At 36.6% G+C, this 14,997-nt stretch overlaps 1 protein-coding gene across 10 annotated transcripts in view; it reads left to right on the top strand.

Annotated features, from left to right (window-relative positions):
- NAA16 (N-alpha-acetyltransferase 16, NatA auxiliary subunit) overlaps positions 1-14,997 on the top strand; it is a 67,058-nt gene that overhangs the window by 32,943 nt on the left and 19,118 nt on the right. For all 10 annotated transcript variants that reach the window (XR_004343034.1, XM_030311666.1, XM_030311675.1 and 7 more), the window contains 3 exons: positions 9,455-9,527; positions 12,630-12,799; positions 13,160-13,312. Coding sequence is in view for 9 of the 10 variants with exons in the window: in XM_030311666.1 (XP_030167526.1) it covers positions 9,455-9,527; positions 12,630-12,799; positions 13,160-13,312 (396 nt within the window). In the remaining variant the exon portion in view is untranslated. The remainder of the gene's footprint in view (positions 1-9,454; positions 9,528-12,629; positions 12,800-13,159; positions 13,313-14,997) is intronic.

Below are 14,997 nucleotides of genomic sequence, written 5' to 3'. Positions count from 1 at the left end.
GGCATTGCTTTGTATCTGTAGATCACTTTATTTTAACAATACTAAGTTTTTCAGTCTATGAACTTTGGATGTCTTTGCATCTAGACATATCTTCTTTAATTTCTTTCAACAATATTTTGTAGGTTTTAGCATACATCTTGTACATCTTTTGTGAAATTGACTCCTAAGTACTTTATTCCTTTTAAATACTATTCTAGTGGAATTATTTTCTTAATTTTATTTTCATTTTGTTATTGCTAGTGTATAAAATACAGTTGGTTTTTGTATATTGATTCTGTGGCCTTGCTGAACTTATTTATTTATTATTTATTGTTGATAGTTGGTATAATGGATTTCTTAGGATTTTCCAGATTTTTCTAAATTTGCAGATTTTCTGACATTGGTATTGTTATTAATTTGCAAATTATTTGCACATTTTCTGATTTGCAGATCATGTCATCTGCAAATAGAAAGTTTTATTTCTTCATTTCCTTTTTGTATCCTTTTAATTTCATTTTCTTCACTAATTGCCCTGACTAGAATCTCCAGTACAATGTTGAAGAAAAGTGATTAGAGTGGATATCTTTGTCTTGTTCCTGATGTTAGGAGAAAGCATCTAGTCTTTGTCCATTAAGTATTGGGTTAACCATGAATTTTTTATATATGCCCTTTGTGATATTGGAGAAGTTCCCTTCCATTCCTAGGACACTGAGCATTTTTAAGGTGAACATGTGTTGGATTTTGTCAAATGTTTCTTCTGTGTCTATTGAGATAATTATGTGGGTTTTTTTTTAAATACTCTTGCTATGATGTATTACATGAATTAATTTTCAGATGTTAAAGCAACCTTGCATTGCTGGGATAAAACCCACTTGGTCATGGTGTAGAATTCTTTTTATATATTGCTGGGTTCAGTTTGCTAACATTTTATTGAGGATTTTTGTTTGTCTCTTCCTACTGGTCTGTAGTTTTCTTGTGAGGTTTTTGTCTGGTTTTGGTGTCAGGGTAGTAAAGGCCTTATAAGGAGTTGAGAAGTGTTTCCTCCTCTTCTTCTCCTCCTCTTTTTTTTTTTTTTTTTAAAGTTTTTAAAACATTGGTATTGTTATTAAATATTTGGTGGAATTTACCAGTGAAGCCATCTGGACCTGGATTTTTCTTTGTGGGCAGTTTTTGATTACCTATTAGAACTCTTTACTTGTTATTGGTTTATTTATATTTTCTATTTCTTCTTGACATGGTTTCTGAAATTTGTGTCTCTAGAAATTTGTCCATTTCTTCTAAGTTGTCCCGTATTGGCATACAGTTGTTCATTGTATTCCTTTATAATCATTTTATTTCTGTAAAGTAACTAGTAATGTCTCCTCTTTCATTTTTTTTTTTTATTTATTTATTTTTTTCAACGTTTATTTATTTTTGGGACAGAGAGAGACAGAGCATGACCGGGCGAGGGGCAGAGAGAGAGGGAGACACAGAATCGGAAACAGGCTCCAGGCTCTGAGCCATCAGCCCAGAGCCTGACGCAGGGCTCGAACTCACGGACCGCGAGATCGTGACCTGGCTGAAGTCGGACGCTTAACCGACTGCGCCACCCAGGCTCCCCTCCTCTTTCATTTTTAATTTTAATAATTCAATTTTTTTTTCTTTTCTTGGTCAATCCACCACAGGTTTGCCAATTTTGTTGATCTTTTCAGAGAGCCAAGTTTGGGGTTTGTTGACTACTCCCCACCCCCATTTCATTAATTTTCACTCTGATCTTTTTTATTTATTTACTTCCGTTTAAGTTTATTTTGCTTGCCTTTTTCCAGTGTCTTTTTTCTTTTTTTTTCAACATTTATTTATTTTTTTTGGGACAGAGAGAGACAGAGCATGAACGGGGGAGGGGCAGAGAGAGAGGGAGACACAGAATCGGAAACAGGCTCCAGGCTCTGAGCCATCAGCCCAGAGCCTGACGCGGGGCTCGAACTCACGGACCGCGAGATCGTGACCTGGCTGAAGTCGGACGCTTAACCGACTGCGCCACCCAGGCGCCCCTCCAGTGTCTTTTTTCTAACATGTTCTTAGTGTTCTATACTTTCGTCTTTTTTTTTTTTTAATTTTTTTTATTAATTTATTCTTGAGAGAGACAGAGAGAGCACGAGTGGGGAAGGGGCAGAGAGAGAGGGAGACACAGAAGCCGAAGCAGCCAGTATTTTTGAGACACTCTGATCAACAGTTAATGATAATTGTAATTATGTGCATGAATTCGTTTTTTGTTTGTTTAAAAAGAGTTTTAGGGGAGAGGAAAATAAAAGCAAGTGTTTTTCCTACCTAGGAAGGCGTCACAGTATAGTATAATGTCTGCTGACATTCATTTATTAATCTCCCTCGTGATTTTTGCCAAATTTAGGTAATACCAATAGTGTTATTTACTTTATATTTTCACTAAATTTGGTTACTTTTTTGTTTTTGTAAAAATCATGGGCTTGTGCTAATATATTTTTTATAAAACACTTAAAAATAAAACAAACGTGTGTTTTCATTAAATGATAACATTTGTAGTTATCTTTTTTTTTTTTAGGTTTATTTATTTATTTTTGAGAGAGAGAGAGAGAGAGAGACAGAGAGCAAGCGGGGGGAGGGGCAGAGAGAGAGGGAGAGAGAATCCCAAGCAGGCTCTGCACTGTCAGCACGGAGCCCAATGTGGGGCTCAAACTCACAAACCATGAGATCATGACCTGAGCCAAAACCAAGAGTTGGACGCTTGACCGACTGAGCCACCCAGGCACCCCAAATGATAACATTTGTAAAGTGCTTGTTGATTCAGAGATGTTCCAGAACTATCATTCTGTTACCACTCCATCCCTTACACCTCATCTCTGCAGGAAATTACTTAATTTTGTTTCGATGTCATAGTTCTTGGACAACTTATCTCTGTGACTAACTCCTTCAAAACCAAAATTGTCACTACAATTACACATTTATTGGAAATTAATCTAGCAGTTTTGGTCCTTGTTGATAAACTACTGTGCTTAGTTTTTTAATTTGGGTAAAACCCAAAAAGTTTCAGTAGCTTTTGTGTTGCAATAACATTTTAACCATGTGATTTATATCTGTATGCGAAAAATCTGTATTGCATAAAATCGTGTATTGGATATGGTGTTTTAGAACTTTGTCCTTAAGTGAGGTTAATAAAATTCTTTTAACTTGCACATAAGAAAAGTGAGTCAAGGGCCATACTTTAGGAAATTATAGTAGTCACAGTATTTGCTCAGGTTAGATTTTATTAGCAAAATAAAGCTGCTTCAATCCTGATCAGATATTTAAATCAAGAGAAGGTGGTTAAACTTGGAAGTTTTTTCGGTTCATAAAAATTTTGGCTTTATAATTTAAGATGTCCATTTTAAGGATTTTATTTTATTTATTTTTTTAAATTTTTTTTAACGTTTATTGATTTTTGAGACAGAGAGAGACAGAGCATGAACAGGGGTGGGTCAGAGAGAGAGAGGGAGACACAGAATATGAAACAGGCTCCAGGTTCTGAGCTGTCAGCACAGAGCCCAATGCGGGGCTCGAACCCACAGACTGTGAGATCATGACCTGAGCCGAAGTCGGATGCTTAACCGACTGAGCCACCCAGGCGCCCCGTAAGGATTTTAAATTTTTATTGTGATCTTAGATATCTAACTCAAGTGGATTAGATTTCTTGATTTCAAACGTGTATTTATTTTAAGAGACAGAGCCCGTGAGCAGGGAGGTGGGATAGAGCGGAGAGAGAGAATCCCAAACATGGAGCTCCAGCCTGGAGCCTGATGTGGGGCTTGATCTCACAAACTGTGAGATCTGACCTGAGTCGAGATCAGGAGTTGGATGCTTACCCAACTGAGCCACCCAAGTGCCCCAGTATTTCTTTTCTTTTTTTTTTTAAATTTTCTTTTTTTAGTGTTTATTTTTGAGAGAGAGCGAGAGACCGAGCACCAGTGGGGCAGGGGCAGAGAGAGAGGGAGACACAGAATCCAAAGCAGGCACAAGGCCCTGAGCTGTCAGCACAGAGCCCGACATGGTGCTCGAACTCACCAACCGTGAGATCATGACCTGAGCTGAAGTCAGACGCTCAACCAACTGAGCCACCCAGGTGCCCTTGGATTTCTTGATTTTAATGTTTATTTATTTTTGAGAGAGAGCACGAATGCGGTAGGCACAGAGAGAGAGGGAGACACAGAATCCAAAACAGGCACCAGGCTCTGAGCTATCAGCACAGAGCCTCATGTGGGGCTCGAACCCACGAGCTGTGAGATCATGACCTGAGCCGGAGTCAGACGCTTAACCATCTGAGCCACCCAGATGCCCCGTCTTGATTTTAAGTGACAGTGGTAAAATACTATTTTCAAGAAAAAGAGCCATTACATATTGAGTTTTATGTGAAAGGAGTTGAATATATTTTCTCATCGAGATATAAATGGTAAGTAAACTTGAAATAAAATGGATCCTTCTATCTGAATAAAATTCCTTAGATTACCTTTCATAGACAAATTTGGAAAATTGAATTGTTCACTTAATTACTAACTTGATGATTATAATACACATTTTTTGGATTGAAGAAACATGACTAATGAACTAGGATTGCTGGTGTTAGCCACACTTTTTTTAAATTTAATTTATTTAGGAGATTTAATGTGGACTTTCTATTATCTTGATTTTTTTTCTTTAATCACATTTATTGTGAAGTCCTGAAGCTGGAGATCTGTTTCATTCAGTAGTTCTTATACTCCTTTATTAAGAATTATATGTAACTTTAGTATGTGTTTTGTTATACTTTTTAAATTATTAAAACAAATGTTTCACTCTAAAAATTCAAAAATACACCTTTACCTAAAACCTGCTCTAGCTGCAGTTTTTGCAAGTACCAGTAGATGGCATTGTAAGTTCATGAAAAAATACTTGCCTCCATAAATTCAACAATTTGAATACTGAATTCTAAGCCTGGAAAGTTGTAAAGTTATAGACATTCTAAGTGAGATTGATGGGGCAGTTTTGGTCATGGTGGGTTAAAAATGTCTATTACCTTTCATTTTGTCTTATAATAATAGGTGGTTATTTTGTTTGTCTTTGCTTTTGTTTTAGTAACTTTTTTTTATCAGTTCACAAGAATTAACAAGGCAGCTTGCTAAAAATAGATTGTTCCACTCAGAGTTTCTGATTCAGTACATCTGGGGTTTGGTACCAAAATTTGCATCTCTTAACAAATTACCAGGTGATGCTGATGCTAACATTAATGATGCAAATGATCTCAGGACCACACTTTAAGAACCACGTGTTTGTTCATTATAGTAAAACAAAATTTACCATCTTAATCATTTTTAAGTGTACAGTTCTTTGATATTGAATACATTCACGTTGTTGTGCAACCATCATCACCATGCATCCCCAGAACTCTTTTCATCTTCTAGAACTCTGTACTCTAAATAATAACTTCCCATGTCCTCTGTCTCTCAGCACATGGCAACCACCATTATATTTTCTGTTGCTATGATTTTTATAAGTCTAAGTACCTCATATAAGTGGAATCCTAGCATTTGTTTTTTTGTGACTGGCATATTTCACTTAGCATAGCATGCCCTGGTCCAGATTCATCTATGTTGCAGCATATTGTAGAATTGCCTTCCTTTTTAAGGCTGAATAATATTTCATTGTATGTATGTACCACATTTTGTTTATCCCTTCATCCGTCCATGGACATTTAGGCTGCTTTCACGTTTTGGCTGTTGTGAATAATGCTGCTATGAACATGGGTATCTCTTCAAGACCCTGCTTTAACTTCTTTTGGGTATATATCCAGAAGTGGAATTGCTGGATCACTTGGTGATTCTGTTTATGATTTTTTTGAGGAACTAACCGTACTGCTTTCCATTTTATTTATTTATTTATTTATTTATTTATTTATTTATTTATTTATTTATTTTTAATATGTATTTTTGAGAGAGAGAGACGAGAGACAGAGCTTGAGCAGGGAGGGGCAGAGAGAGGGAGTAAAGCCAGTAAGGCCACTGAGTCTAGAGCTTTTCTTTGTTGGTAGATTTTTAATTGCTGACTCAGTTTCTTTCTTAGTTGTATGCCTATTCATATTTTAAAGACTACTCTTTTTATTTTTATTTTTTTAAGTTTACTTATTTACTTTGAGAGAGAGAGAGTGACAGAGCGCACACATGAGTGGAGGAGGAGCAGAGAGAGGGCAAGAGAGAGACTCCCAAGCAGGCTCTGTGCTGTCAGCACACAGCCTCACATGGGGCTTGATCTCACAAACCGTGAGATCATGACCTGAGCTGAGATCAAGAGTCGGATGCTTAAACAACTGAACCACCCAGACACTCCAAGTACTACTCTTTTTAAATAATCTTCATTTAAAAGCCTTATTAATACAAAACAGCATGATTATTGTGTTTCAAAAGAATGTACCTGTATTCTGTTACCCTAAACCATTTGGTCACATTTTTGCTGAGTATGTATCTATACATACATGTTTTAGTGAAGTCATAATGTGTGCAAATTCTTTTCATGTTCTTTTTTTTTGTTACTTACATATTTTTCCCCACTATGAATGTATAATTTCACCTATTTCCCTGTTGCCTTCTATCTTAGAGAATTATGCCATATGATGCTATCTCATGTAGAAGTGTTTTAATTTGGTTTTTTTTTTTTTTACTGATGCCAGTGGGATGGTCCATGACTTCATGGATACTATACCCTGTGACTCTGTGGGGTGGGGTTCTAATTTGGATTCAGAATTAATATGATTAAAGCATACTATCTTATGTTACATTGAATGTGTGAAGAGGTTTCTTTTGTAGCCATACATATCAAAATCTGTTTAGGAATTTTTGATACATGGTCTGCTCTCCAGTGGCACTAGAAATATAGAAATATAGTGAATTTTGGTTAGTTTATAAAGAGGTCTAGGGAAAGAAAAGGAATATAATTGTCTTTCTGAAAATAAAAATGTCTAAAGTTTCAATTTTTATGAAATAGTAAGATTTCAGATCTTATTTTAATAGTAGGTAGATCAATGAATTTGGGTAGGAAAACCGCTAATCGTTTTAAGTAGAGATTCTCACTTTTTGCCTACCAAGGCTGCTAACAGTCATGTGAAATTTCACTAAGCCTTTTTCATTTTTTTTTTGTAGATATGCTAAACATTCATAAATGGATGCAGTCACTTGCTAATTTTATATTTTCACATTTTTAGATTGTCCTAGATGTTTACAAACTTGAAAAAAGAGATCATGGTTTATTTACTAACATAACAGACTTACTAACAACATTTGATGTTAGAGATGATAATACATACAGGGCCCTGAAAGTAGGTAGTTAGGACTTCCCAGAGAGACTGACTGGCTGGCTTGTCCCTCTGAAACACACCCTACCCCCACTCCCAGATCAGAGAGAACAGAACTTCTTTCAATTTCAAGAACTTATTAATAACATTCTTTGGGGGGCACCTGGATGGCTTAGTCAGTTAAGCATCTGACTTCAGCTCAGGTCATGACCTCACAGCTCGTGAGTTTGAGTCCCACATCAGGCTCTGTGCTGACAGCTCAGAGCCTGGAGCCTGCTTCCAATTCTGTGTGTGTCTCTCTCTGTCCCTCCTCACTCCTGCTCTGTCTCTCTGTCTCTGTCTCTCTCTCAAAAATAAATATTAAAATAAAAAAAAATAACATTCTTTGGGCACTCAATTTGGAAATGTGTATTTGTAGATATGTGCCTTAATGCCACATCAGAGTGTACTAAGCTTGTCCCTCCTAAACCTTCTCTTACTTTTTTTCTCTCTTGTATATTTTCCCCTTCCTGTTGTCCCTCGTGTGTGTGTGTGTGTGTGTGTGTGTGTGTGTGTGTGTGTGTTTAAAGCTTACCCCCTCCCTAATTTTGATGCACTTAGTATGTTTTCCATGCTCTGGCTGATTTAATGTGCACCATTTGGTGTTTTGAGTACTAAAACTGATTGGGGAAAGTTTCTTGCCCTGTTATTATTAGTCTCTAGTCTTAATGCACCCCCTGTGAATCTGAGAGAATTGCCATTTAGTTATAAATGTGCCACATCCCATCCACTGATTGATACAGCAAGTAGTCAGAAGCTAAATTCTGGAGCCTTATTACTTGGGTTAAATTTTGGCTCCACTGTTGTATACTTTCAGCTTATTTTTATTTTCCTTTTGCCTATAAGTTCAAGTTAATAATAGTATATACTATCATAGGGTTGTTTGGAGGACAAGTGAGTTAATATAAGTAAAGTACCTAAAACAGTGCCATGTAGGGTTGACTGTAATTATTACTTATAATTTTTTTTTAATCTTTATTTTTGAGAGACAGAGAAACAGAACATGAGCGGGGGGAGGGGCAGAGAGAAAGGGAGACACAGAATCTGAAGCAGGGTCCAGGCTCTGAGCTGTCAGCAGTGAGCCCAATGCAGTGCTCGAACTCATGAGCTATGAGATCATGACCTGAGCTGAAGTCGGATGCTCAACCAACTGAGCCACCCAGGCGCCCCTATAATTATTACTTTAATACATGTAAAGTGCTTGTGACAGTTCGTGGCTTCTTATTGTTGTTCCCTTGTCTGGTATGTTCCCTTTGTCTGGTGGTATTAGCCGCATCCCATGTTTTAAAACTAGAAAACTTAAAAAATTATCGCAATTAAAATAATACCATATTTGTCAGATACTATTAAGCGTTTTAATGGGTTCCCTTCACTTTTAAATCATTACTTTTTTTGGACTTCACAAGTAAGATAGTTATATTTTTCCAACTTACTCTGAACAGTTAACATCAATAGGCATTTAAAATCAGTTATACATAAAAGCTGTTTTTTTTTTTCTTTTGCCACTTCTAATTCATGTCACTTTTAGTTTGCCTCTTTCAGGGCATAGCACATTAACAGTGTGGTTTCTAGTATTTCAGTCCTTACTTGAGGGGAGTGTTGAAATGTAACTCTTTATTAAAATGATCACTAAAAATTAAGGGGGTTTAAACATCTGCTGAGGAGTTTACTTCACCTTTTCCATCAATTCACTGTGTCATTTGGGTCACTGCACTTGAGTTTTTTGTTATGAGTGGCTTTAGAAAATCTGAATATGTAATGGTTTACAACTTCACAATATAACCATGAGAAGCAAAAGGCAAACTGTTGGAAAAAAAAAAAAGGTTTTGTAGTAATTAGTTATGATTTGTCCTTTGAAAACTCAAAGCTACTTACTGAGATGGGAGATTGAGGACTGAGATGCTGTTTTACTATTAATAAAGAGCAGTATATTTTCTGTGTTTTTCTTGCTTTCCCCTCACACGATTGGGCGGCGGGGGGGCGGAGGGGGGAAATAGACATACTAATAGTTAATTTATAGTCCTGAAATAACCTTCACATTGTTTCCAAATTTAATATACTCCACAGTAAATATAAATAACCTTCAATAAAATATTTTTAAAATTTAAAACTATGTTTCTTTAACAGATTTCTATAATCCAGGAGCTTGTTACGAATTATGAAGCCTCTCTTAAAACGTGTGACTTTTTTAGCCCTTATGGTAAGTTTAAATTAGATTAAACTGGAATTTGAATACTCATTTCAATCCATTTTTAATCACTTACAGTAAAACTAACTTATATTTTATGTATGTGCTACACGATACCTATTTACTAAATAGTTTTTGTTTTTGAATTAATAAATGAAAAGAGCACTTTCTTTTATTTATTTATTCTTTTGAGAAAGAGAGAGTACACAAGTTGGGGAGAGAGGCAGAGGGGAAGAGAGAGAGAGAGAGAGAGAGGGAGGCAGGGAGAGGGAGAGAGGGAGGATCTTAAGCAGGCTCCATGTTCAGGGAGGAGCCTGAGGCAGGGCTTGATCCCACAAACCTGCGATCATGACCTAAGCTGAAATCAAGAGACGCTCAACCAACTGAGCCACCCCAGTGCCCCTTGAGAAGATCACTTTCAATCTTACTTAAATTTTCCACAATCTTGTGAGGTGGGAGCTAACTCTGTTTTAACAAGAGTAAGCGCTTCAGAGGTTAAGTGGCTTGTTTAAGGTCATATAGTTAGTTTACACTGAAACCTATTTTTCCCAAATTCCTACTTCTCTGTTCTTTCTACTAGTTCATTACTTTGAATTCTGTATGATTTAGGAGCACCCGGGTGGCTCAGTCGGTTAAGCATCAGACTTCAGCTCAGGTCATGACTTCCCATTTCGTGAGTTTGAGTCCCGTGTTGGGCTCTGTGCTGATAGCTCAGAGCCTGGAACCTGCTTCGGATTCTGTCTCCCTTTCTCTCTGCTCCCCCTGCCCCCACCCCACTTATGCTCTGTTTCTCTCCAAAAGTAAATAAACATTAAAACAAATTTTTTTAAAATTCTGAATGATTTGGTTCTTTCTCTCTTTGTAGGGACATGTGTAATTCAAGGCATCTTAGTTTAGAAAACACTCTAGAATGCTTTCAGTCATGCAGATGGTAACTTTAGTCTGAGTTCTTCATGTATCTTTTACATGTTATTGCTCTTTTGTTTTTGTTTGAAATAAATTTCATAATGAAATAACAGAAACAGAAATAAATAGAATTATGAACCCTTGTGTCCCCTTCACCCAGCCTCTATTACCAGTATTTTGCCAGTCTTATGTAAAGTTATCTCCTGTCTAGTTTTTTCTCTGGGGTATTTTTTTTAATGTTCATTTATTTATTGAGATAAAGAGCACACATGTGTGTACACATGAGCTAGAGAGGAGCAGAGAGAAAGAAAGAGAGGATCCTAAGCAGGCTCCATACCGTCAGCACAGAGCTTGATGTGGGGCTCGAACTCATGAACCATGAGATCATGACCTGAGCCAAAATCAAGAGTCAGATGCTTATCCAGCTGTGCCACCCAGGCCCCCCATTTCTAGGGTATTTTTAAAGCAGACATACTGTTTCACCTGTCAGTACCTTAGTGTACATCTCTGTTTAAAACACTTAAACAGAAGATACAACCACAGTGCTATCTCACATAGTATTAACACTCATATCCTAATATCTAATACCCAGTCCAAATGTAAATATCCCCAGTTTCCTCAAAAACTGTCTCTGCATAAATGGCTTATTTGAATCTGGCTCCAGCAGAGGTCCACACTTTATATTTGGTTATGTCTCGGATAATTTTTTAATCTTGATAATTAACCTCCTGCCATTAAAAAAACTACAATCACTATTTGTAGTAGGTCATTTGTATTTTGGAATGTCCCATATTATGGATTTGGCTGAATGCTTTCTCCTGGTATCATTTAATATATTTTGCTATCCAGATTTCATGTGAACTTCTAGTTAGATTTACAGGCTTGATTAGATCCAGGTTCCTTGTGAATACTTCTTATGTGATGCTTTGTACTTCCTGTTGTATCACATCTGGAGGCAGAAGACATTCTGGTTATTTGTCTTTGTGATGTGAAGATTGATCAGGGTTCAGATGTTACAGCCTGATCTGCTGGTTAAAAAGTTCCTCTTACCTAATGATTTTAGCAGTCACTGAGGATCACTGCCTCAATCCCTTTTATTCTATAATCATTTCCCCTCTGCATTTATAATAGCTAGAATTCTCTTATAAACAACTTTTCCTTATCAGGAATGCCTGGGTGGCTCAGTTGGTTGAGTGTCTGACTCTTTGGTTTAGGCTCAGGTCATGATCTCACGGTTTGTGGGTTCAACCCCGTGTTGGGCTCTGCTCTGACAGCTCAGAGCCTGGAGCCTGCTTCAGATTCTGTGTCTCCCTCTCTCTCTGCCTCTCCCCCTGCTTGTGCTCTGTCTCTCTTTTTCTCTCTCTCTCTCTCTTTTTCTCAAAAATAAACATTAAAAAATTTTTTAAAAAGGGAACTTTTCTTTATCAAATATTTGGTTTCTCTGAGATATAGTTTATATAAGAAGAACAAGATAAATGCTTGTCTTTTTCCTTTATTATTTGTTTTAATTTATGTTAATTTCTGTGTTTACAAAACTTGTTTTTTTCTGTGGTATGGGTAAATCCTCCATTCTACTTTTTCTACCTGATTTCATACCTGTATCCATTTTAAAATCCATTTTGAGAGCTTGATATTTATTTATCTACTCTTCTGTAGCTTGAGGAATGGCATGGAGCTCAGCTGACTGTGTGTGACTGCTTTTGTCACATGGCAGGGCTAATTCCACCTTGTCAGGAAGGTATCTTCATACCCTTCAACTTGGGGTTTCCCTGATTTGGGGTTGAGTCTTAGGAAGTGCAAAGCCCTGGCAGTTCTTGTCTTTGTGACAGTCTTGCAGTGGTATTTAGGGACATCTGTTCACCACGCTGTGACCTTGATTTTTCTGGGCCTGCTGCCTTATGTTCTGAGCCGGAGAATGCATCGGGTTAGACTGATTCGCCTCTTTTCCCCAGCACTGTTTCTTCGGAGTGAAGTAGAGGTCAGAAGTCTGTGAAACCAGCATGTTGTTTCTCTTCCCGGCTGCTACTTTTTGAACTTTATGGCATAAAGTCCTACCTCTCTCTGTTGACATTGGTCATTTTTCTGGGTTTTTTACTGCTTATTCTTATAATAATTATTAATTTCATCATGCATTAAGGGAGAGAAAGTATATGACTTACTTTACTTTGCCTTCTTCTTTATAATAATTTTATATTTGTTTGATTGCAGAAAATGGAGAGAAGGAACCCCCGACAACACTTCTCTGGGTTCAGTATTTCCTGGCACAGCATTTTGATAAACTTGGGCATTATTCTTTAGCTTTGGATTACATTAATGCTGCAATTGCTGGTACTCCCACTCTAATAGAATTATTCTATATGAAGGCAAAAATTTACAAGGTAAAATCCTAGTCATGTTTTTTGAATAGCTGAAGAATTTGGCTACTTTAAGAACCCTTGGAGTTTTTTCCATATAGAAATAACTTCTATGGTACCCTGATAATCTATTTCTAATACTCTAATAGTCCTAGGGAGTTTTATGTTACATAGTTGTATAAGCAGTGTATAATCAGTGTTAATTACTTGAATCATCTCTTAGTAAATGTAAATTATAACTTATCGAAGGATTTCTAGAGAAGTTTGACAGAAATGGTACCAGATTTCTAGTTTGTCTGTATAATTTTTTTCTATTTATATTCACCCATATTCTTTTAATAACAAATACTGTGATTTCTTTAATAATGCTTTCATTTCTTAAAGCATATAGGTAATCTCAAAGAAGCTGTAAAGTGGATGGATGAAGCGCAGTCTTTGGACACAGCTGATAGATTCATCAACTCCAAATGTGCAAAATATATGCTTCGAGCAAACATGATAAAAGAAGCAGAGGAAATGTGTTCTAAGTTCACAAGGGTAAGAAATGCCATATGTGAGTGTGTACTTTTCTGAGTTAGTACAATTAAACTTAAGCTCTATGATGATTTGTGAAGTTTGCCACTAAAGTTCATAAGAATTCATTTTTGTCGTTATTTTTATTAATCCCATCTAGCTTGTGTCCTAAGGATGGTTTCTTACTGTGGTTCAGTGTGTGTATGCGTGTGCTTCTGGTGGGGGACGGTTGAAAGACAATGATAGGAGCACAGTATCATTATATGAAAATAAGCAATATACCAGACTTCAGTGCTTATATGTAATATTCAATTCACAACTCTTTTGTCTCATTAGTAATTTGTGGCTGCTTTTTATTTCTCTCTTCAGTTTCTTTTGAATTGCTCGTAGAGCTTTTTCTATGTAGAACCAGCCTCTTCGAGCTATAATTTCTGACATTTCAGAATTTAAGTTCTCTGAAATTGCTGGGCTGAACATCTGTTCCTTTCCTGTCCCTCCTTCCCCATCCGTACATCTCTTTTTGCACATGAACTTTCTATCTCATTATGAAAATAGTAAGTTTATGGTTCAAAATATATGTAGACTAATGGAACACAATAGTAAGCTCAGAAACAGATTGACATGTATTTAGAAACTTGGTATATAGCCACAGGTGCTTTCAGAATCAGAGATGAAAAGATATTGCTGGCACAACTGACAAAAATAAAATGACATTCTTCTCCTGCACACAAATAGATTCCAGGTTGATTAAAGAAAGTATTAAATTTATCTTTAGAGTTTGAGGTAGGAAGCATTTGTTAAGAAACTAAAAAAATTTGAGTATAAGGGTAAAATTGATATACTTGACCATATTAAAAATTAAAGTGTACATATAACAAGGAATAACCATAAACAAAATGAGACGGTAGACCATAGAATTGGAGAAGGTATTTCCAAATCATATGATGGAATAAGATTTTATAGGGGTGCCTGGGTGGCTCAGTCAGTTGGCCATCTGACTTTGGCTCAGGTCATGATCTCACAGTTTGTGGGTTTGAGCCCTACATTGGGCTCTGTGCTGACAGCTCAGAGCCTGGAGCCTGCTTCGGATTCTGTGTCACCATCTCTCTCTGCCTCTGCTTGTTGTACTCTCTCTCTCTCTCAAAAATAAACATTAAAATAAAAATTAAAAAAAAAAGAATTTATAAAGAACTCCACAAAGAATTCACTGAAATAGTTCCTTAATACACATTGAATGTGACATTGAGGCATAAAGAGGAAACCACATTTCCAAGTTTAATTTCCAAGTTTTAATTAAGATACCCTGGAATAAATAACTTTTATCTCCGAGTGCACATTATGTATACAATGGAGGGCCTTATTGCTGGTGTTTGTGAGTAATTTAGGATGAAAGTAAGTTACCCCTGTGCCCTGTGATACTACTGTTTTCCTCATGCAGCCCCAGCGTACCACCTTCCTTAAATGTTAACTAGATTCTGGTTGTGTTTGGGTGTCTGTCAAAACTGCTTATAATTTAGAAGTCACAGAATAGCTTGAATTTTGTTGTGAAATCTTAACTACTTACAAGAATGTCATAGAAACAAAAACACACACACTAAACCTCAATAAGAGAAAGACAAGATGAGAGAAACATGGGCAAAGGATGTGAATAGTTAGCTCACACAAGTGGAAAATGGAATGGCCAAAAAAGATGCTTGCATTAGTAATTA

Source organism: Lynx canadensis, chromosome A1 (genome assembly GCF_007474595.2).
Source record: "Lynx canadensis isolate LIC74 chromosome A1, mLynCan4.pri.v2, whole genome shotgun sequence".
Classification (NCBI taxonomy): domain Eukaryota; kingdom Metazoa; phylum Chordata; class Mammalia; order Carnivora; family Felidae; genus Lynx; species Lynx canadensis.
Note: the sequence above shows the minus strand (reverse complement) of the source record. Positions and strands in the feature narration are given on the sequence as shown.